General features: G+C 41.8%; 1 protein-coding gene across 12 annotated transcripts in view; it reads right to left on the reverse strand.

Annotated features, from left to right (window-relative positions):
• The window catches only part of LOC133549093 (membrane-associated guanylate kinase, WW and PDZ domain-containing protein 2-like), a 292488-nt gene that overhangs the window by 227049 nt on the left and 40955 nt on the right, over positions 1-24484 (reverse strand). For all 12 annotated transcript variants that reach the window (XM_061894219.1, XM_061894221.1, XM_061894216.1 and 9 more), the window contains exon 2: positions 17884-18000. In XM_061894219.1, the coding sequence (XP_061750203.1) occupies positions 17884-18000 (117 nt within the window). The remainder of the gene's footprint in view (positions 1-17883; positions 18001-24484) is intronic.

Here is a 24484-nt window from a genome sequence, read left to right on the forward strand (position 1 = left end):
GTGGCCTGCCACATCAATTAAAGTAGCCCACTCTGATAATTACAGTGGCCCACCACATAATCCTGCCAAGTATTGTAATGCATCCCGCCACTTTGTTTAACCTGACCTGCCAAATCATTTAAGGTAGCCCGCCACATCATTTATCAGGGCCCGCCACAATATTTTAAAGTGGCCCACCACACCATTTAAAGTAGCCCACCACATTATTTAACGCAGTTCACCACATATTTCATATATACCCCGCCACTTCATTTAAACGTGCCTGCCAACTCATTTAGGGTAGCCCGCCACATCATTTATGGTGGCCCACCAAATAATCTCATCATGTCATTATTTTAATACAACATCCTGGTACTTCTCAATGCCAAAGCACTTCCTGTTGCAATTGAAAGGCAGCATGTGCCGCACCGACCAGGAAGTCATGCCACCTTTCATCTTTGGAAAGCGAATTAAAACATTCAATGAACGAATCAAATTGAAAAGCAGGAGTTGTTCTTTTCTAATCTTCCATTAGAGCTTTGTTGGAGTGATAGGCGCGTAATTATGGGGTTGCCGTTGCTCCGCCGACACGTCACACTGAGAAGACAGCTTGAGGCAGCTTTTGTTTTAATTGAAAAGTCGCAGTTCTTCCAACCCGAACCACCCACCAACCCGGCACTCTCATCACTGGCTAAGTCCCGCCCTAAACCCACAATACAACCGCCAACGACAAGAAAGTGTTAAAAGGCCTACTGAAAGCCACTACTACCAAACACGCAGTCTGATAGTTATTATTCATTTGGTAAATGAATAATGGAGAAATCAAAGAAGAAAGATGTAGGTGGGAAGCGGTGTATTGCGGCCGCCTTTAGCAACACAAACCCAGCCGGTGTTTCCTTGTTTCCATTCCCGAAAGATGACGGTGAAGCTTTACTATGGAACAGAGCGGTCGAGTGAACACGGTTCCCTACTACATGTCAACCGGTGAGAAAATGGTGGTAATAAGTCGGCTCTTGCGTCATTCCTCCTGCACCTGTCAAAGAGGCAGCTGCGGACTCTCTTGCCTCCTCCCACCGGCTGCCCCCAACCGTCGGATGTTTCCACCGTGGAGGAGGGAAAAAAAATTAAATATTAGCCCGGCCCCATCGGCCGCATTCGCCTCATCGAGAAACGTGGCGGCTACACCCCCTCCAGCTTTTTTTTCCCCCCTGCTGTGCCAAAATTCCGTTGACAAAAGTGCCAGGTTTACGCCACTTTCTTGCCGCACACTATTGCTATTGGATTGGACCACACACACACACACAAAGTACAGTGTATTATGCGGCGATCATTTCGAAAGATTGTGTTTCGAAGAGGGTCCCTTGCGAAGGGCAGAGATGGGCATCGCCACCACCCGTCGACTGGTGCTGAAGAAAGGTGCGGCGCCGACCTTCAGGTTGTACAGGTACGACCATATAATCTCACTAAAACTAGTAACACAATAAGCAGGTAAGGGATTTTCCAGAATTATCCTAGTAAATGTGTCTAATAACATCTGAATCGCTCCCACTGTAAAGTCTTTTTTTTTTTTATACAGTCCTTCACTCTCACTTTCCTCATCCACGAATCTTTCATCCCCGCTCAAATTAATGGGGAAATTGTCGCTTTCTCTGTCCGAATCGCTCTCATTGCTGGTGGCCATGATTGTAAACAATGTGAGGAGCCCTACAACCCGTGACGTCACGCGCACATCGTCTGCTACTTCCGGTACAGGCAAGGCTTTTTTATTAGCGACCAAAAGTTGTGAACTTTATCGTCGATGTTCTCTACTAAATCCTTTCAGCAAAAATATGGCAATATCGCGAAAGGATCAAGTATGACACATAGAATGGACCTGCTGTCCCCGTTTAAATAAGAAAATCTAAATTCAGTAGGCCTTTAAATGTAGAAAAGATGGCAGGAAGAACCACAGGAAATTAAATTTTCAGTAAGGTAGAGAGACTTGTTTGGATCCAATGGAGACATTTTCAATTCTGGGATGAGGTTCCAACGCAACTACAACAGCAACTGGATGAGGCAATTCCTGAAGGAATTGTGTGTGAATGTTCCAATGCTGAAGTTGAACTGAAATCCTGGAATTTTTTTTTTTTTTTTTTTTTTTTTTAGAATTATTGAAGGAGAGGACACAAATCCCAAAAAGGCTGAATATATTTCGAAGTTGGAACAGTTTGAATCAGATGAAAAATGTGGGGAGTTGTGGAATTCTGAAGAATGTCTTATTGATTTCAATGGGATAGTCCCGAAAATTTGGGAATTTGGGGAAAAGCGGGATTTTTGGGGGGGGGGAAATGGTCAAGAAAAATTGAATGGTCTGAATGAGTTGAAATGGGAAATGTTGGAATTTTTCAAATCGGTCGAGAAATGTTGAAGTAGTAATATTTTTATTTTTCAGAAATGATATTACGGAATTCCTGGAATTTGGGAAAAAAATTGGAATTTTTCCAGTTCAAAAAAAAACTTTGTTTATTGTCCTGATTAAAGGGTGGACATAGGGCTTTGGAAAACCAGGAATTGTGGAAAATCCTGGATTTTTTTTTTTTTACTTGGAAAAATGTTTGTTTGAATTTCCAGGATGTGTTGAATGTGGAATGGCTTGAATCGGTTGAAAAATGTGAGAATTGTGGAAGTGAAAAAAAATGGATGATTCGGTTGAAAAATGGGGGAAATGTCCCTAAAAACTGGGAATTCTTGGAAATCCTGGAATTTGTTTTATAATTGTTGAAAGACAACACCCAATTCCAGAACAGGCTGAATGAAGTTGGAACAGTTTGAAACAGATGAAAATGTGGGGGTTGTGGAATTTTGAAGAATGGTAAAAAAAAAATGGAATGGTCTGAATGAGTTGAAAGGGGAAATTTTAGAATTTTTCAAATCGGTCGAGAAATGTTGAAGTAATAACATTTTTATTTGAGAAATGGTATTACGGAATTCCTGGAATTTTGGAAAAAACAGGAATTTTTCCAGTTAAAAAAAAAACTTTGTTTATTGTCCTGATTAAAGGGTGGACATAGGGCTTTGGAAAACCAGGAATTCTGGAAAATCCTGGACTTTTTTTTTTTTTACTTGGAAAAATGTTTGAATCTCCAGGATGTGTTGAATGTGGAATGGTTTGAATCGGTTGAAAAATGTGGGAATTGTGGAAGTTAAAAAAAATGGATGATTCGGTTGAAAAATGGGGGAAATGTCCCTAAAAACTGGGAATTCTTGGAAATCCTGGAATTTGTTTTATAATTGTTGAAAGAGAACACCCAATTCCAGAACAGGCTGAATGAAGTTGGAACAGTTTGAAACAGATGAAAATGTGGAAGTTGTGGAATTTTGAAGAATGTCTCATTGATTTCAATGGGATAGTCCCGAAAATGTAGGAATTTCGGGAAAAGCGGGAATTTTTTGGGAAAATTGTTAAACAAATTGAATGGTCTGAATGACTTGAAATGGGTGGTGTTGGAATTTTTCAAATCTGTCGAGAAATGTTAAAGTTGTAACAGGTTGAATTGAGAAAAGGTATAAAATATGGGAATTGTGGAACTTTAAAAAATGTCCCATTCATTCTAATGGCAATTTCTGGGAAAGAGGAATTTTTGGGGAAAATGCAAAAAAAAAAAAAAAAAAAAAAAAATGTTGGGTCTGAATGAGTTGGTGTTGGAATTTTTCAAATCTGTCAAGAAATAAAGTAGTAACATGTTGAATTGAGAATTGTATTGCCTAGAATTTCGAAAAAAAAACCTGGAATTTTTCCAGTTCAAAAAACTACTTTTTCCTGATTAAGAGGAATGTTTGGACGGTGGAACGGTTGAAGTGGGTGGAAAAATGTGGGAGAAGTCGCTAGAAAAAAGGGCTTTGGAAAACCGGGAAATTTTTAACTTGGAAAAATGTTTGTTTGAATTTCCAGGATGAGATAAATGTGGAAAGGTTGGTGATGGAATTTTTCAAATCCGTCGAGAAATGTTGAATTTGTAACAGGTTGAATTGAGAAATGGTATAAAATATGGGAATTGTGGAACTTTGAAAAATGTCCCATTCATTCTAATGGGAATTTTGGGGAAAGAGGACATTTTTTGGAAAATGCAAAAAAAAAAATGTATTTTCTAAATGAGTCTGTGTTGGAATTTTTCAAATCGGTCGAGAAATAAAGTAGTAACATGTTGAATTGAGAAATGGTATTACGGAATTCCTGAAATTTTCGGGGAAAAAAACAGGAATTTTTCCATGTCAAAAAGAACTTTGTTTTTTTGTACTGATTAAGAAGAATTTTTGGACGGTGGAACGGTTGAAGTGGGTGGAAAAATGTGGGAGGAGAAGTCACCAGAAAAAAAGGGCTTTGGAAAACCAGGAATTTTTTTTAACTTGGAAAAATCTTTGTTTGAATTTCCAGGATGAGTTGGATGTGTTGAAGGTGGAATGGTTTGAATCGGTTGAAAAATGTGGGAATTGTGGTAGTTTAAAAAATGAATGATTCATTTTGAATGGGGAAAATGTCCCTAAAAACTGGGAATTCTTGGAAATCCTGGAATTTGTTTTATAATTGTTGAAAGAGAACACTTAATTCCAGAACAGGCTGAATGAAGTTGGAACAGTTTGAATCAGATGAAAATGTGGGAGTTGTGGAATTTGGAGGAATGTCCCATTGATAGTCCCGAAAATGTAGGAATTTCGGGAAAAGCGGGAATTTTTTGGGAAAATTATTAAAACAAATTGAATGGTCTGAATAAGTTGAAATGGGTGGTGTTGGAATTTTTCAAATCCGCCGAGAAATGTTACAGGTTGAACTTTGACAAATGTCCCATTCATTCTAATGGCAATTTTGGGGAAAGAGGAAATTTTGGGGAAAATGCAAAAAAAAAAAAATAATGTAGCTTCTGAATGAGTTGGTGTTGGAATTTTTCAAATCGGTCGAGAAATAAAGTAGTAACATGTTGAATTGAGAAATGGTATTACGGAATTCCTGGAAATTCGGGAAAAAAACTGGAATTTTTTCAGTTCGAAAACAACTTTGTTGTTTTTTCCTAATTAAGAGGAATGTTTAGACGGTGGAACGGTTGAAGTGGGTGGAAAAAGGTGGGAGGAGAAGTCGCCAGAAAAAAAGGGCTTTGGAAAACCAGGAATTTTTTTTAACTTGGAAAAATGTTTGTTTGAATCTCCAGGATGTGTTGAATGTGGAATGGTTTGAATCGGTTGAAAAATGTGAGAATTGTGGAAGTGAAAAAAAATGGATGATTCGGTTGAAAAATGGGGGAAATGTCCCTAAAAACTGGGAATTCTTGGAAATCCTGGAATTTGTTTTATGATTGTTGAAAGAGAACACCCAATTCCAGAACAGGCTGAATGAAGTTGGAACAGTTTGAAACAGATGAAAATGTGGGAGTTGTGGAATTTTGAAGAATGGTAAAAAAAAAAAATTGAATGGTCTGAATGAGTTGAAATGGGAAATGTTGTAATTTTTGAAATCGGTCGAGAAATGTTGAAGTAGTAACATTTTTATTTGAGAAATGATATTACGGAATTCCTGGAATTTTGGAAAAAAACAGGAATTTTTCCAGTTAAAAAAAAAAACTTTGTTTATTGTCCTGATTAAAGGGTGGACATAGAGCTTTGGAAAACCAGGAATTCTGGAAAATCCTGGATTTTTTTTTTTTTTTTACTTGGAAAAATGTTTGTTTGAATCTCCAGGATGTGTTGAATGTGGAATGGTTTGAATCGGTTGAAAAATGGGGAAAATGTCCCAAAAAAACTGGGAATTCTTGGAAATCCTGGAATTTGTTTTATAATTGTTGAAAGAGAACACTTAATTCCAGAACAGGCTGAATGAAGTTGGAACAGTTTGAATCAGATGAAAATGTGTGAGTTGTGGAATTTTGAAGAATGTGTCATTGATTTCAAGGGAATAGTACCGAAAATTTGGGAATTTTGGGAAAAGTGGAAATTTTGGGGGGGAAATTGTTTAAACAAATTGACTGGTTGGTGTTGGAATTTTTCAAATCCGTCGAGAAATGTTGAAGTCGTAACGATTCGAATTGAGAAATTTTATAAAATATGGGAATTACGGAACTTTGAAAATGGTCCCATTCATTCTAATGGCAATTTTGGGGAAAGAGGAAATTTTTGGGAAAATGCAAAAAAAATAAAATAAAGTATGTTCTGAATGAGTTGGTGTTGAAATTTTTCAAATCGGTCGAGAAATAAAGTAGTAACATGTTGAATTGAGAAATGGTATTACGGAATTTCAGAAATTTTCGGGGGAAAAAAACAGGAATTTTTCCACGTCAAAAAACAACTTAGATTTTTTGTCCTGATTAAGAGGAATTTTTGGACGGTGGAATAGTTGAAGTGGGTGGAAAAATGTGGGAGGAGAAGTCGCCAGAAAAAAAGGGCTTTGGAAAACCAGGAAATTTTTTTAACTTGGAAAAATGTTTGTTTGAATTTTTAGGATGAGTTGAATGTGGAATGGTTTGAATCGGTTGAAAAAAGTGAGAATTGTAGGAGTTAAAAAATGGATGATTCATTTTGAATGGGGATTATTGTGCTAAAAGTAAAAATAATTTATAATTTATTTTTTAACACTTTAATGAGTAGGACACTTTTGGATCCCCAATTTTTTTAGCGTGATTTGTTTTTAAGTGTCATTGCTCAAAAAATAATAATGAATCAAAATCCAAAATTAAGGCTCCAATTATTATATAATCTCAAATATTCCACCTTGGGTGAAAATATTGCATATTTTGTGTTTTTTTCCATATTTATTTTTCTAATGTTGATCTAGAGATTTAACACTTGCATAATAATAAAAATAATAATACTGAATAATGACACATTTTTAATATATATATATTTTTTTACCAAAACCCTTTGGGGTCCCCGGGATCATAACTGAGTGAAGGCCTGAATTTATAATTTTTATTCATATACTGTATTGCTTTTTAAAATAAAAATTATGAAAATGGCCCCCGCTCGCTTAGATTTTTCAGTGTGCGGCCCTCAGTGGAAAAAGTTTGGACACCCCTGCTGTACTGGATCCATACTTGCCAACCCTCCCGGATTTTCCGGGAGACTCCCGAAATTCAGCGCCTCTCCCGAAAACCTCCCGGAAGAAACTTTCTCCCGAAAATCTCACGAAATTCAGCTGGAGTAGGAGGCCACGCCCCCTACAGCTCAAACATGCACAGTTCGAAGCATTTTTAAAAACGACTGCTAATCCTCCTCCTTTTCGACCGGACGACCACGGAGAATTAAAGTAGGAACACTCCGGAGGCAGAAGTTCATTAAGAGGGGCGGACTCACCGGCTCTCAGCCATGTTTCCGTCACACAGAGGAAGTCAAGTCCGCCGCCTTCAGGATAAACGTTTTGTTTGTCAAAGATCTTGTGCTCACAAGACCGAACCTGCCGGGGGCCAGCACGTCCAAGGGCGCAGTTAATCCAGGTGGGGCCCGACACAGAGCTGACAGCGAGAGACGGCAGGGCAAAGCACATACTGGCGCCATCTTCTGGAAACTCGGAAGTGATGTTACTCAAATAGTGAAAGGTAAGTGTTGTTGTTTTTTTTTAGTAACCAGCAAGCACAGTACAGTTAGTAGAACAACTGTGTTTTTATTACTGTGTATTTGATAGGTGCCGTCTGAAATTCAACTATTTCTTTTATTTATATATATATATAATAAAATAAATATATATTTATTTGTGTCCACATTTGGGGCCAAATTTTGGACCCCATTGGGTCCACATTGGGGCTACTTTGTGGCCACATTGGAGCCATATTGTGGCCACATTGGGACTATATTGGGGCCACATTTGGGGTCACATTCACAATGGTGCCACATTGAGGCCATTTCCGGGCCACATTGGAGCCATATTGGGGCCACTTTGGGGCCAAATATGGGGCCACATTTCGGACGACAGTGGGGCCACATTTGGGGCTAAATTTGTGCCACATTGGGGCCATTTTGGGCCCACATTGGAGCCATATTGGGGCCACATTGGGACCACGATGTGGCCACATTTGGGCCACATTAGAGACACAATAGGGCCTCATTAAAGCCAAAATGGGGGCACATTAAGGCCACATTGGGACCATATTGGGGTCACTTTGGGACCACAATGAGGCCAAACTTGGGACAATGATAGGGCCACATTTGTGCCATATTGGGGCCACTTTGGGGCCAAATATGGGGCCACATTTCGGACCACAGTGGGGCCACATTTGGGGCTAAATTTGTGCCACATTGGGGCCATTTTGGGCACACATTGGAGCCATATTGGGGCCAAAGTGGGACCACGATGTGGCCACATTTGGGCCACATTGGAGACACAATAAGGCCTCAATGGGGCCACATTAAAGTCACAATGGGGGCACATTAAGGCCACATTGGGACCATATTGGGGTCACTTTGGGACCACATTGGGGCCAAATTTGGGGCTACATTTGTGCCACATTGGGACCACAATGAGGCCAAATTTGGGACAATGATAGGGCCACATTTGTGCCATATTGGGGCCACTTTGGGGCCAAATATGGGGCCACATTTCGGACCACAGTGGGGCCACATTTGGGGCTAAATTTGTGCCACATTGGGGCCATTTTGGGCCCACATTGGAGCCATATTGGGGCCACATTGGGACCACGATGTGGCCACATTTGGGCCACATTGGAGACACAATAGGGCCACATTAAAGCCACAATGGGGGCACATTAAGGCCACATTGGGACCATATTGGGGTCACTTTGGGACCACAATGGGGCCAAATTTGGGGCTACATTTGTGCCACATTGGGACCACAATGAGGCCAAATTTGGGACAATGATAGGGCCACATTTGTGCCATATTGGGGCCACTTTGGGGTCAAATATGGGGCCACATTTCGGACCACAGTGGGGCCACATTTGGGGCTAAATTTGTGCCACATTGGGGCCATTTCGGGCCCACATTGGAGCCATATTGGGGCCACATTGGGACCACGTTGTGGCCACATTTGGGCCACATTAGAGACACAATAGGGCCTCATTGGGGCCACATTAAAGCCACAATGGGGGCACATTAAGGCCACATTGGGACCATATTGGGGTCACTTTGGGACCACATTGGGGCCAAATTTGGGGCTACATTTGTGCCACATTGAGGCCACATTGGGACCACAATGAGGCCAAATTTGGGACAATGATAGGGCCACATTTGTGCCATATTGGGGCCACTTTGGGGCCAAATATGGGGCCACATTTCGGACCACAGTGGGGCCACACTTGGGGCTAAATTTGTGCCACATTGGGGCCATTTTGGGCACACATTGGAGCCATATTGGGGCCAAAGTGGGACCACGATGTGGCCACATTTGGGCCACATTGGAGACACAATAAGGCCTCAATGGGGCCACGTTAAAGTCACAATGGGGGCACATTAAGGCCACATTGGGACCATATTGGGGTCACTTTGGGACCACATTGGGGCCAAATTTGGGGCTACATTTGTGCCACATTGGGACCACAATGAGGCCAAATTTGGGACAATGATAGGGCCACATTTGTGCCATATTGGGGCCACTTTGGGGCCAAATATGGGGCCACATTTCGGACCACAGTGGGGCCACATTTGGGGCTAAATTTGCGCCACATTGGGGCCATTTGGGCCCACATTGGAGCCATATTGGGGCCACATTGGGACCACGATGTGGCCACATTTGGGCCACATTAGAGACACAATAGGGCCTCATTGGGGCCACGTTAAAGCTACAATGGGGGCACATTAAGGCCACATTGGGACCATATTGGGGTCACTTTGGGACCACATTGGTGCCAAATTTGGGGCTACATTTGTGCCACATTGAGGCCACATTGGGACCACAATGAGGCCAAATTTGGGACAATGATAGGGCCACATTTGTGCCATATTGGGGCCACTTTGGGGTCAAATATGGGGCCACATTTCGGACCACAGTGGGGCCACATTTGGGGCTAAATTTGTGCCACATTGGGGCCATTTCGGGCCCACATTGGAGCCATATTGGAGCCACATTGGGACCACGATGTGGCCACATTTGGGCCACATTGGAGACACAATAGGGCCTCAAAAGGGCCACATTAAAGCCACAATGGGGGCACATTAAGGCCACATTGGGACCATATTGGGGTCACTTTGGGACCACATTGGGGCCAAATTTGGGGCTACATTTGTGCCACATTGGGACCACAATGAGGCCAAATTTGGGGCTACATTTGTGCCACATTGAGGCCACATTGGGACCACAATGAGGCCAAATTTGGGACCATGATAGGGCCACATTTGTGCCATATTGGGGCCACATTAGAGCCACAATGAGACAATATTGAGGCCACATTGGGGCCACATTTGGGACCACAATGGGGCCACATTGAGGCCACATTGGGACCATATTTGGGACACTCTGGGACCACATTGGGACTGCAATGAGGCCTAATTTGGGACCATATTGGCGACAAATAAATATATAGAGCTATAATTTCCTGAAAGTTAAGTATTTCATACATATATATTAATATATATATATTAATATATATATATTAATTACAGCCATTATAAAAATATTGGCTGTAAATATACTCTCCTCTTAACCACGCCCCCGCCCCGACCACGCCCCCCACCTCCCAAAATAGGAGGTCTCAAGGTTGGCAAGTATGACTGGATCTCCGTGGACGGGGTGCCTAATGTAGTGTCTGCGTTAACCAGTCGTGAAACAAGACGTTTTATGGTTCCTTTGCACTGAAAGCGGTGTTGCACGCTAAGTCAAATAAAGTGTGCGTCCGCACGAAATAACGCGGCACGCCACTTTTAACACGCCGGCCTTTCAGTCGTGTTTACAGCTCGTGTGATGGAGTTCTTTAATATGTCATAATGGGGCAAAGATTGTCCAACGGAACGCTCGCTTTACAGCCTGCTGACAATCCAGCGCAATTTAGCTCAATTATTTGCGACACTTATTGAACGTGGTTGGATGAATGACAAGCTGCGGGCTACGGCGGACTACGCGAAGCACACCTCTGCTACCACGACGTCTATTGACGCACGAACCCCGAAACAAAGTTGTCACGTTGTCTAAATAGTAAATAAAAACAGAATACAAATATTTGCAAATCCTTTTCAACTTAAATTCAATTGAATGGGGCGCTAATTCATTTAAAACCTCTTCTCGCTCCGGCGTTTACCAAAGGCATGCGGTAAATGTAGGCCTGCGCTTATAAATTTGAGTGTGATGTAAGGATACCATCATGAACAGCACATTTAATAAATTTACTTATAAATGAAGTCCATGCGCAGCTCCTTCTGATCAAAAGCATCGATAACTTGTTTACACAAGTCTTCCTTACCTTTCTTCGGTTTTAAAAGTCTCTCCGTCTCGATGGAGATCTTCCTTTATGACCTCCTGCTTCGATTGGAAGTCCAGTTTAGAAAACTGTTTTATTTCAGATATGTAATCCTCCATGTTAAAAGTGCAAGCGAGAGCAAAAAAATAAACGATCGCTGTTGTTGTCACTTCTTCTGCAGCCGAGTAGTCGCAAGAATGATCACTAGCGCCCTCTACCACCAGGAGGCGGGAGGCATTTAATGACTCATATTTGACACACGCAGCTACGGTATAGTAATAAAACATAGCTGCTTACTGTTCTTTTTAACATATTCAGTAGCTTGGACCTTAAATCGTACTGAATAGCTCTTAATCTTCTTCCCTGGGTAACACATGGCATACTGACAAAGCTTAACCTATTATTACAATAACAATCTACAAGAATAATATAGGTTGCCTCTCTCTCTTCCCCTTCATCTTTCGGTATTCCTTTTTTTTTTTTTTAAATGTTTATCTTTCTAGTCATCATTTTGTATCCGTATTGTTGCATTTGATCAACTGTATTGTTGATAAGAGAGGTAAACTATTGGTATTGTTCATAATCAATAGCGCTTTTTCTATTGTTATTTGTATTGCACCAGTTGTAGTGTAAAAAATGCTCATTGTCATTTCTATATTATTATTTATTTCACTAACTGTTTCTTTGCTATCACTTTTACGATCATATTTGTACATATTTTATGTGCTGGTGTTGTTCTATTGTTGTTGTTGTTGTGATTGCTGTTGTTGTTTTTGTCCCTCTGTCTAATCCCCCTCTGATCCCCACAATTTCCCCCTCTGTCTTTGTCAACAGATGCCTGAGCAAATTGTTTAAGAACAACATTTGTCAACCAGATATTGCAAGGAATTTAGGGATTTGGCCTTGATATCATCAGAAGGTTCAGACAATCTGGAGAAATCACCGCGCGTAAGCGGCAAGGCTGAAAACCAACATTGAATGCCCATGACTTTCAATCCCCTGCATAAAAAAAGCAACATCTGTGTGTAAAGGATATCACTACATGGGCTCAGGAACCGGGGTGGTGGTCCCTCTCTTTAAGAAGGGGGACCGGAGGGTGTGTTCCAACTATCGTGGGATCACACTCCTCAGCCTTCCCGGTAAGGTTTATTCAGGTGTACTGGAGAGGAGGCTTCGCCGGATAGTCGAACCTCGGATTCAGGAGGAACAGTGTGGTTTTCGTCCTGGTCGTGGAACTGTGAACCAGCTCTATACTCTCGGCAGGGTTCTTGAGGGTGCATGGGAGTTTGCCCAACCAGTCTACATGTGCTTTGTGGACTTGGAGAAGGCATTCGACCGTGTCCCTCGGGAAGTCCTGTGGGGAGTGCTCAGAGAGTATGGGGTACCGGACTGTCTTATTGTGGCGGTCCGTTCCCTGTATGATCAGTGCCAGAGCTTGGTCCGCATTGCTGGCAGTAAGTCGGACACGTTTCCAGTGAGGGTTGGACTCCGCCAAGGCTGTCCTTTGTCACCGATTCTGTTCATAACTTTTATGGACAGAATTTCTAGGCGCAGTCAAGGCGTTGAAGGTATCTGGTTTGGTAACCGCAGGATTAGGTCTCTGCTTTTTGCAGATGATGTAGTCCTGATGGCTTCATCTGACCGGGATCTTCAGCTCTCACTGGATCGGTTCGCAGAAGCGACCGGAATGAGAATCAGCACCTCCAAGTCCGAGTCCATGGTTCTCGCCCGGAAAAGGGTGGAGTGCCATCTCCGGGTTGGGGAGGAGACCCTGCCCCAAGTGGAGGAGTTCAAGTACCTAGGAGTCTTGTTCACGAGTGAGGGAAGAGTGGATCGTGAGATCGACAGGCGGATCGGTGCGGCGTCTTCAGTAATGCGGACGTTGTACCGATCCGTTGTGGTGAAGAAGGAGCTGAGCCGGAAGGCAAAGCTCTCAATTTACCGGTCGATCTACGTTCCCATCCTCACCTATGGTAATGAGCTTTGGGTCATGACCGAAAGGATAAGATCACGGGTACAAGCGGCCCAAATGAGTTTCCTCCGCCGTGTGGCGGGGCTCTCCCTTAGAGATAGGGTGAGAAGCTCTGCCATCCGGAAGAAACTCAAAGTAAAGCCACTGCTCCTCCACATGGAGAGGAGCCAGATGAGGTGGCTCGGGCATCTGGTCAGGATGCCACCCGAACGCCTCCCTAGGGATGTGTTTAGGGCACGTCCAGCTGGTAGGAGGCCACGGGGAAGACCCAGGACACGTTGGGAAGACTATGTCTCCCGGCTGGCCTGGGAACGCCTCGGGATCCCCCGGGAAGAGCTAGACGAAGTGGCTGGAGATAGGGAAGTCTGGGCTTTCCTGCTTAGGCTGCTGCCCCCGCGACCCGACCTCGGATAAGCGGAAGATGATGGATGGATGGATGGATGGGCTCAGGAACACTTCAGAAAACCACTGAGGCTGAGTGAATTGTCCAACATTTTAAGAAATAACATTCAGCAACGAGCTATTGCAGGGAATTTATGCTTTTTCACCATCTACGCTCCGTAATATCATCAAAAGGTTCAGAGAATCTGGAGAAATCACTGCACGTAAGCGATAATATAACGGAACTTGGGTCCCTCAGGCGGTACTGCATCAAGAAGCGACATCGGCGTGTAAAGGATATCACCACATGGGCTAAGGAACACTTCAAAAAACCACTGTCAGTAACTACAGTTGATCGCTACATCTGCAAGTTCAAGTTAAAACTCTACCATGCAAAGGAAGACAGCAAAAGTCATGCAGGAGAGCTGCTGCAATGTCACCCACACCCAAAAGGGGGCGCCAAAACTGACTATGAATGCAGCCTCCGGGTGTCTAAAAGGTACAAGGAGCAGATTATGAATCCAGCTGAGGGACGTGTGTGTGTGTGTGTGTGTGTGTGTGTGTGTGTGTGTGTGTGTGTTCTTGTACTTCTGTCCTTCTTGAGACACCAACAAGGAAAAGTAGCTTCCATATGAGGAGGTGTGAACAAGTGAGGACATAAGTCATGGTCCCAATACGAAAAACCATCTAATAGAGAATGTCTCATTTGCACCCCCTGGTGGGGAAATCTATCAAAATTAGGCTGGTCCCGAAAATTTGACTGTCAACATATGAAATAACAAGTGTGTGCAAATTATTTTGAAGTGCTCCCCATTTTGGCCAAAATTAATTTTAAAACATACATAAATATGTATATAAAGACGTACTGTAATAACTTGAAGTAAATAAAGAAGATTAAAAAAACAACTACGAACAGAATAGTCCCCAAAAAAATTTTCACAATGTGTCGACTTTTTTCTTATAAAATTGGGAACAATTTTTCATATTCTTTCTGTTTCTGTAATATTGCAATATTTTCTCGTACAATTATTACTTTATTATGTAAAATTATTACATTTTAATGCAAAATGGTGACATTTGCTATATAAAATTCAGACTTTTATCATAACATTGCAAATTTTTTGTAGTTCTTGTAAAATAGTGAGATTTTTTAGCAAAATGATGACTTTTGTCATAACTTTGCCAAGTAAAATTACGATTTTTATCATGAGATTGCCAAAATGTTAAAGTTTTCTTGTAAAATTGTGACTTTGGTCCAGTAAATGTACGACTCTTTTGATGAAAATGTCTAAAATGTTAATCTTTTGTTGTAAAATTGTGACTTATTGAGTAAAATTGAAACTTTTATCATAACATTGCACAAATCGTCAGTATTTCTTGTAAAATTTTGATTTGTGTGGAGTAGAATGACGACTTTTATTATAATACTGCCTAATTCGAATTTTTATTTGTGAAATTGTGACCTTTTTCGTGTGAAATTCAAACTCATTTTCACAACAAGCTTTTTTTTTTTATATTTGCATAGTGTGTATATATTATTAATGTTGTAAATACACATCTTTATACATCTAGAAAGGCTGGTCCTAAAGAGGGACGCGTTTTTGTCAGGTCCCCAGAAGGTATGAAATACATAAATGTGTGTGTGTGTGTGTGTGTGTGTGTGTGTGTGTGTGTGTGTGTGTGTGTGTGTGTGTGTGTGTGTGTGTGTGTGTGTGTTCTTGTACTTCTGTCCTTCTTGAGACACCAACAAGGAAAAGTAGCTTCCATTTGAGGAGGTGTGAACAAGTGAGGACATAAGTCATGGTCCCAATACGAAAAACCATCTAATAGAGAATGTCTCATTTGCACCCCCTGGTGGTGAAATCTATCAAAATTAGGCTGGTCCCGAAAATTTGACTGTCAACATATGAAATAACAAGTGTGTGCAAATTATTTTGAAGTGCTCCCCATTTTGGCCAAAATTAATTTAAAAACATACATAAATATGTATATAAAGACGTACTGTAATAACTTGAAGTAAATAAAGAAGATTAAAAAAACAACTACAAACAGAACATTCAAAAAAAAAATTTGCACAGTGTGTCGACCTTTTTCTAATAAAATTGGGAACAATTTTTCATATTTTTTCAATTTCTGTAATATTGCAATATTTTCTCGTACAATTATTACTTTATTATGTAAAATTATTACATTTTAATGCAAAATGGTGACATTTGCTAAATAAAATTCAGACTTTTATCATAACATTGCCAATTTTTTTGTTGTTCTTGTAAAATAGGGAGATTTTTTAGCAAAATTATGACTTTTGTCATAACTTTGCCAAATAAAATTACGATTATTATCATGAGATTGCCAAAATGTTAAAGTTTTCTTATAAAATTGTGACTTTGGTCGAGTAAAAGTACGACTCTTTTGATGAAAATGTCTAAAATGTTAATCTTTTGTTGTAAAATTGTGACTTATTGAGTAAAATTGAAACTTTTATCATAACATTGCACAAATCGTCAGTATTTCTTGTAAAATTTTGATTTGTGTGGAGTAGGATGACGACTTTTATTATAATACTGCCTAATTCGAATTTTTATTTGTGAAATTGTGACCTTTTTCGTGTGAAATTCAAACTCATTTTCACAACAAGCTTTTTTTTTTATATTTGCATAGTGTGTATATATTATTAATGTTGTAAATACACATCTTTATACATCTAGAAAGGCTGGTCCTAAAGAGGGACGCGTTTTTGTCAGGTCCCCAGAAGGTATGAAATACATAAATGTGTGTGTGTGTGTGTGTGTGTGTGTGTGTGTGTGTGTGTGTGTGTGTGTGTGTGTGTGTGTGTGTGTGTGTGTGTGTGTTCTTGTACTTCTGTCCTTCTTGAGACACCAACAAGGAAAAGTAGCTTCCATATGAGGAGGTGTGAACAAGTGAGGACATAAGTCATGGTCCCAATACGAAAAACCATCTAATAGAGAATGTCTCATTTGCACCCCCTGGTGGTGAAATCTATCAAAATTAGGCTGGTCCCGAAAATTTGACTGTCAACATATGAAATAACAAGTGTGTGCAAATTATTTTGAAGTGCTCCCCATTTTGGCCAAAATTAATTTAAAAACATACATAAATATGTATATAAAGACGTACTGTAATAACTTGAAGTAAATAAAGAAGATTAAAAAAACAACTACAAACAGAACATTCAAAAAAAAAATTTGCACAGTGTGTCGACCTTTTTCTAATAAAATTGGGAACAATTTTTCATATTTTTTCAATTTCTGTAATATTGCAATATTTTCTCGTACAATTATTACTTTATTATGTAAAATTATTACATTTTAATGCAAAATGGTGACATTTGCTAAATAAAATTCAGACTTTTATCATAACATTGCCATTTTTTTTGTTGTTCTTGTAAAATAGGGAGATTTTTTAGCAAAATTATGACTTTTGTCATAACTTTGCCAAATAAAATTACGATTATTATCATGAGATTGCCAAAATGTTAAAGTTTTCTTATAAAATTGTGACTTTGGTCGAGTAAAAGTACGACTCTTTTGATGAAAATGTCTAAAATGTTAATCTTTTCTTGTAAAATTGCGACTGTTATTGAGTAAAATTCCAACATTTATCATAACATTGCACAAATGTTCAGTTTTTTCTTGTAAAATTTTGACTTGTGTGGGATAAAATGACGACTTTCATTATAATACTGCCTAATTCGAATTTTTACTTGTGAAATTGTGACCTTTTTCGTGTGAAATTCAAACTCATTTTCACAACAAGCTTTTTTTTTAAATATTTGCATAGTGTGTATATATTATTAATGTTGTAAATACACATCTTTATATATCTAGAAAGGCTGGTCCTAAAGAGGGACGGGTTTTTGTCAGGTCCCCAGAAGTTCAGAAATACATAAATGTGTGTGTGTGTGTGTGTGTGTGTGTGTGTGTGTGTGTGTGTGTGTGTGTGGTAAAGGAGGGGGTTGGGGCGTCACTGCAACACAAGCCTGGAGACAAGAGGCTGGTTGCCGTGGAAACCTCAGGCTGCAAAACGCGGCAGCAGCCGGACGATGTGGATGGAAGGCGGCGAGAGAAGGCGCTGGTGTGTAATGAACCCCCCCCCCAAAAAAATAGGAGGGCAACATCCTGAGGGCGGCGAGCCGGAGTGAAAGAGAGAAGATGGTGGACTCACAGGGAACGGTGCGCAGGTAAAGGTTGTCTCGGATGATCTGCTGGTGGTCGTGGTCCACCGAGCCTTTGGAGAAGCGCAGGTTGAGGTAGTGACGCAGGTCCTTGTCAACCACGCCCCCTGGAGACAGCACAGGGACCTGGTTAGAGGCTCTACCGCACAGCCATGCCTGGGAATCAAACCCGCACGCCGGATCACCGGCCACTTACTGAACCACTCCACCTGAGCAATAAAAGCAGGAATTGGAGGGTTTGGCAGAACTTTCTCAGAACTGAATTCAGTCTTTGCTGGGGTGTGGTCATTTTACCTTTAGATCACATTACATGGTTAATTTAACACTACATTACATTACATTTTCATATTACATTACATTACATCATATTACATTACATTACATTACATTACATTACATTACATTTTACCATTACAACACATTACATTACGTCACATTACATTAGGTACATTTGATTTTATTTTGTAGTAGTGACTTCCTCACGGTCAACTTCCTCTACAAGTGACGTCGGCGTCACTTTGGGACCACATTGGGGCCATTTCGGGGCCACATTGGAGCCATATTGGGGGCCAAATTTGGAACCCCTTTGGGTCCACATTTTGGGCTATTTCAGGGCCACATTGAAGCCATATTGTATCCACACTCTGGGCCACATTTGTGCCAGATAGGGGGCCATTTCCGGTCCACATTGGAGCCAAATTGGGACCATCTTGGGGCCATATTGGAGCCAAATTGGGACCATACTGAGGCCACATTCGTGCCACATTGAGGCCATTTCGGGCCACATCGGGATCATATTGGGGCCACTTTGGGACCATATCGGGTCAACATTGGAGCCATTTTGTAGCCACATTGAGGGCCAAATTTGGGCAAAATTTCAGACCCTATTGGGTCCACTTTTGGGGCCACATAGGGGCCATTTCGGGGCCACATTGGAGCCATATTGGGGCCACATTTGGGGCCAGATTTCGGACCCCCTTGGGTCCACACTTGGGGGCACATTTGTGCCACATTGAGGCCATTTCGGGCCACATTGGAGCCCTATTGGGGCCACCTCGGGACCATATTGGGGTCCTATTGGGGCCACCTCGGGACCATATTGGGGCCATTTCGTGTCGACATTGGAGCCATTTTGGGGCCACATTGACGGCCAAATTTGGGACAAATTTGGTTCCACATTTGGGGCCATTTCGGGGCCACATTGGAGCCATTTTGGGTCTACATTGAGGGCCTAATTTGGGACACTTTTGGGTCCACATTTGGGCCATTTCGGGGCCACATTTGGGGCCAAATTTCGGACCCCATTGGGTCCACTTTTGGGTCCACAATTGGGGCCATTTCGAGGCCACATTGGAGCCATATTGGGGCCAAATTTTGGACCCCTATGGGTCCACATTGGAGCCATATTGGGACCACATTTGGGGCCAAATTTTGGACCCCTTTGGGTCCACACTTGGTGCCACATTGGGCCCATTTCAGGGCCATATTGGAGACAAATTGGGACCATATTTGGGCCATAATGGAGCCAAATTGGGACCATACTGGGGCCACTTTGGGACTACATTGGGGTCACATTTGAGACCACAATGTGCCACATTGAGACCATTTCGGGCCGCACTGGAGCCGTATTGGGGCCACCTCGGGACCATATTGGGGCCACTTTGGGGCCATTACCGGTCGACATTGTAGCCATTTTGGGGCCACATTGAGGGTCAAATTTGAGACACTTTTGGGTTCATATGCGGGGCCAAATTGGAGTCATATTTGTGTCCACATTTGGGGCCAAATTTTGCACCCCATTGGGTACACATTTGGGCCCACATTGGGGCTATTTTGGGGCCACATTGAATCCATACTGGGGTCACATTGGGTCTATATTGGGGCCACATATGGGGTCACATTCACAATGGGGCCACATGTGTGCCACATTGAGAACACTTCCGGGCCACATAGGAGCCATATTGGGGCCACATTGGGGCCAAATATGGGGCCACATTTCAGACCACAATGGGGCCACATTTGGGGCTAAATTTGTGCTATATTAGGGCCATTTCGGGCCCACATTGGAGCCATATTGGGGCCACATTGGGACCACGATGTGGCCACATTTGGGCCACTTTGGAGACACAATAGGGCCTCATTGGGGCCACATTGGAGATACAATGGGAGCACATTAAGGCCACATTGGGACCATATTGGGGTCACTTTGGGACCAAATATGGGGCCACATTTCGGACCAGAATGGGGCCACATTTGGGGCTAAATTGGTGCCACATTAGGGCCATTTCGGGCCCACATCGGAGCCATATTGGGGCCACATTGGGACCACGATGTAGCCACATTTGGACCACATTGGATACACAATAGGGCCTCATTGGGGCCGCATTGGAGCCACAATGGGGGCACATTAAGGCCACATTGGGACCATATTGGGGTCACTTTGGGACCACATTGGGGACAAATTTGGGGCTACATTTGGGCCATATTGAGGCCACATTGGGACCACAATGAGGCCATATTTGGGACCATGATAGGGCCACATTTGTGCCATATTGGGGCCACATTAGAACCACAATGAGACCACATTGAGGCCACATTGGGATCACAATGGGATCACATTGAGGCCACATTGGGACCATATTGGAGACAGTCTGGGACCACATTGGGACCGCAATGAGGCCTAATTTGGGACCATATTGGGGACAAATTTGGGGCCACATTCGGGATCACAATGGGGCCACATTTGTGCCACATTGGAACCACATTGAGGCCACATTGGGACCATATTGGGGCCACATTGGGGCCACAATGGGGCCAAAATTGGGGCCACATTTGGGTTCATGATTGGGCCACATTTGTGCCACATTGGAGCCACAATGGGGCCACATTAAGGCCAAAATGGGACCACATTGTTTAATTCTAAAATATTCAGCCTGTTTAGGAATTGTGTGCTCTACTTCAACAAAAAAAATTCTAAAAGAATTCCCACATTTCCTAAAATTTCCAGTTTCGAGGGACATTTTCCCCATTCAAAATGAAATATCCATTTTTCAAACTCCCACAAATCCCACATTTTTTAACCAATTCAAAACATTCCACCTTCAACCACATTGAGGCCACATTGGGACCATATCGGGGACACTTTGTGACCACATTGGGACCGCAATGAGGCCTAATTTGGGACCATATTGGGGACAAATTTGGGGCCACATTTTGGATCACAATGGGGCCACATTTGTGCCACATTGGAACCACATTGAGGCCACATTGGGACCATATTGGGGCCACAATGAGGCCAAATTTGGTGCCACATTTGGGTTCATGATTGTTCCACATTTGTGCCACATTGGGGACACATTGGAGCCACAATGGGGCCACATTAAAGCCACAATGGGACCACATTGTTTAATTCTAAAATACTCAGCCTCTACTTTAACAAAAAAATTCTAAAAGAATTCACAAATTTCCTAAAATTTGCCAGTTTTGAGGGACATTTTCCCCATTCAAAATGAAATATCCATTTTTCAAACTTCCACAAATCCCACATGTTTTAACCAATTCAAAACATTCCACCTTCAACCACATTTGGGTTCACATTTTGAGACTACAATGGGGCCACATTTGGAGCTACATTTAGGCCACAATGGGGCCACATATGGACCATATTGGCACCACATTGGGACCACAATAAGGCCAAATTTGGGTTCATGATTGGGCCACATTTGTGCCACAATGGGGACACATTGGAGCCACAATGGGGCCACAATGGGACCACATTGTTTAATTCTAAAATATTCAACCTGTTTAGGAATTGTGTGCTCTACTTCAACAAAAAAATTCTAAAAGAATTCCCAAATTTCCTAAAATTTCCAGTTTTGAGGGACATTTTCCCCATTCAAAATGAAATATCCATTTTTCAAACTTCCACAAATCCCACATTTTTTAACCAATTCAAAACATTCCACCTTCAACCACATTTGGGTTCACATTTTGAGACTACAATGGGGCCACATTTGGAGCTACATTTAGGCCACAATGGGGCCACATATGGACCATATTGGCACCACATTGGGACCACAATAAGGCCAAATTTGGGTTCATGATTGGGCCACATTTGTGCCACAATGGGGACACATTGGAGCCACAATGGGGCCACAATGGGACCACATTGTTTAATTCTAAAATATTCAACCTGTTTAGGAATTGTGTGCTCTACTTCAACAAAAAAATTCTAAAAGAATTCCCAAATTTCCTAAAATTTCCAGTTTTGAGGGACATTTTCCCCATTCAAAATGAAATATCCATTTTTCAAACTTCCACAAATCCCACATTTTTTAACCAATTCAAAACATTCCACCTTCAACCACATTTGGGTTCACATTTTGAGACTACAATGGGGCCACATTGGGACCATATTGGCTTACCACCACCAGGTGTGAATGAATGATGGGTTCCCACTTCTCTGTGATCACTTTGAGTATCTAACAATAGAAAAGCGCGATATAAATCTAATCCATTATTATTATTATCAACACTAAAATATTTGGCTTGTTCAACAATTCCCCAAAAAATTCCCAGATTCCCTAGAATTTCCAGTTTTTGGGGAATTTAAAATGAAATATCCATTTTTTTAAAGTTCCACAATTCCCACATTTTTCAACCGATTCTAACCATTCCGGTATAGAATATATATATATATGGGGCGGTATATCTCGATTGGTAGAGTGGCCTTGCCAGCAACTTGAAGGTTGCAGGTTCGATTCCCGCTTCAGCCATCCTAGTCACTGCCGTTGTGTCCTTGGGCAAGACACTTGACCCACCTGCTCCCAGTGCCACCCACACTGGTTTAAATGGAACTTAGATATTGGGTTTCACTATGTAAAAGCGCTTTGAGTCACTAGAGAAAAGCGCTATATATAAAAAAAATATATATAATAATTCCAACTTCGACCACATTTTTTTTTCCTGTTTTCCCGTTCAATTAAGTGTTTTTTCATCATTTATTCTCTACAAAAAACCTTCCATAGAAGGGAAAAAAATGTACGGCGGAATGACGGACAGAAATATCCTTTTTTTTTTAAATATTTATCTGTTTCTATATATATTTATTGTGAGAAATCATGAAGATGATCAATGTTTCCCCAAAGATAAATACCATTAATTATTATTAATAACATGGCGACTTGTCCAGGGTGTACCCTGCCTTCCGCCCGATTGTAGCTGAGATAGGCGCCAGCGCCCCCCGCGACCCCAAAAGGGAATAAGCGGTAGAAAATGGATGGATGGAACATAGAGTTAAAGGTAAATTGAGCAAATTGGCTATTTCTGGCAATTTATTGAAGTGTGTATCAAACTGGTAGCCCCTTCGCATTAACCAATACCCAAGAAGTAGCTCTTGGTTTCAAAAAGGTTGCTGACCCCTGCTTTAGTGCATATTGAGTTTTTAAGTAGAAACAAGTGGACTTAAATGAGATCTATGACAAGACTTAGTTTGGGTGCTGATAGCAGGATTTGGTGTACCTAATGAAGTGTCCAGTGCGGCATCATCATGCTCACGACTTCCGACGTCTCGCGAAACATGAGGACAAAATGTTGCGTGGTTTTTGTGCGAGTTGCGATGGATTCATCAGGCTAAAAGGAAGGACAGCACACACACACACACACACACAAAAAAACACACGCACACACACGAGCGGTGATCCCCTTTGGCGGGAAACGCCACGTCAGCAGGTGGCGTGACCTACAAAGGACAGACGACTCACGCCTCCTCCTCACTTCCTGCGAAAGACGGCGCCTTTCTTATGGAATCGCCGCACCGGACAAAAGTCTCAGGACACTCCTCAGCCGAACGAAAAAACTAAAATGTTAAATAGCATGGAAATCTGTTAGTTTTTTTTTTATACCAAACCCCAAAAGCAGTGAAATTGTCACCTTGTGTAAAAAAAATGGTAAATAAAAACAGAATACAATGATTTGCGAATCCTTTTCAAATCCTTAACATTGCCGCCGGGGCGCTAAATAATTTAAAAGCTCTTCCCACTCCTGCGCTTCCCAAAGGCATGCGGTAAAAGTAAGCATGCGCTAATTATTTCAAAACTTCTTCTCACTCCGGCACTTACCAAAGGCATGCAGTAAAAAAAATGAGTGTGATGTAAGCTTGGACCTTAAATCCTACTGAATAGCTCTTAATCTTCTTCCCTTTATGCCAGGGGTGTCAAACTCAAATACAGAGCGGGCCAAAATTTTAAACGGAACAAAGCCGCGGGCCAATGTTGAAGAAATGAACCTTTTAATAGGGACCCAAACGAGTTTTTGCATTGAATATTGAACAAGCAAGGCTTATATAATTTTATAGTGACATGAAATGTGGGGGCGGTATAGCTCGGTTGGTAGAGCTGCCGTGCCAGTAACTTCAGGGTTGCAGGTTCGATTCCCGCTTCCGCCATCCTAGTCACTGCCGTTGTGTCCTTGGGCAAGACTTTTTACCCACCTGCTCCCAGTGCCACCCACACTGGTTTAAATGCAACTTAGATATTGGGTTTCACTACGTAAAGCGCTTTGAGTCACTAGAGAAAAGCGCTATATAAATAT

The sequence above is a fragment of the Nerophis ophidion genome, linkage group LG03, assembly GCF_033978795.1.
Source record: "Nerophis ophidion isolate RoL-2023_Sa linkage group LG03, RoL_Noph_v1.0, whole genome shotgun sequence".
Lineage (NCBI taxonomy): Eukaryota > Metazoa > Chordata > Actinopteri > Syngnathiformes > Syngnathidae > Nerophis > Nerophis ophidion.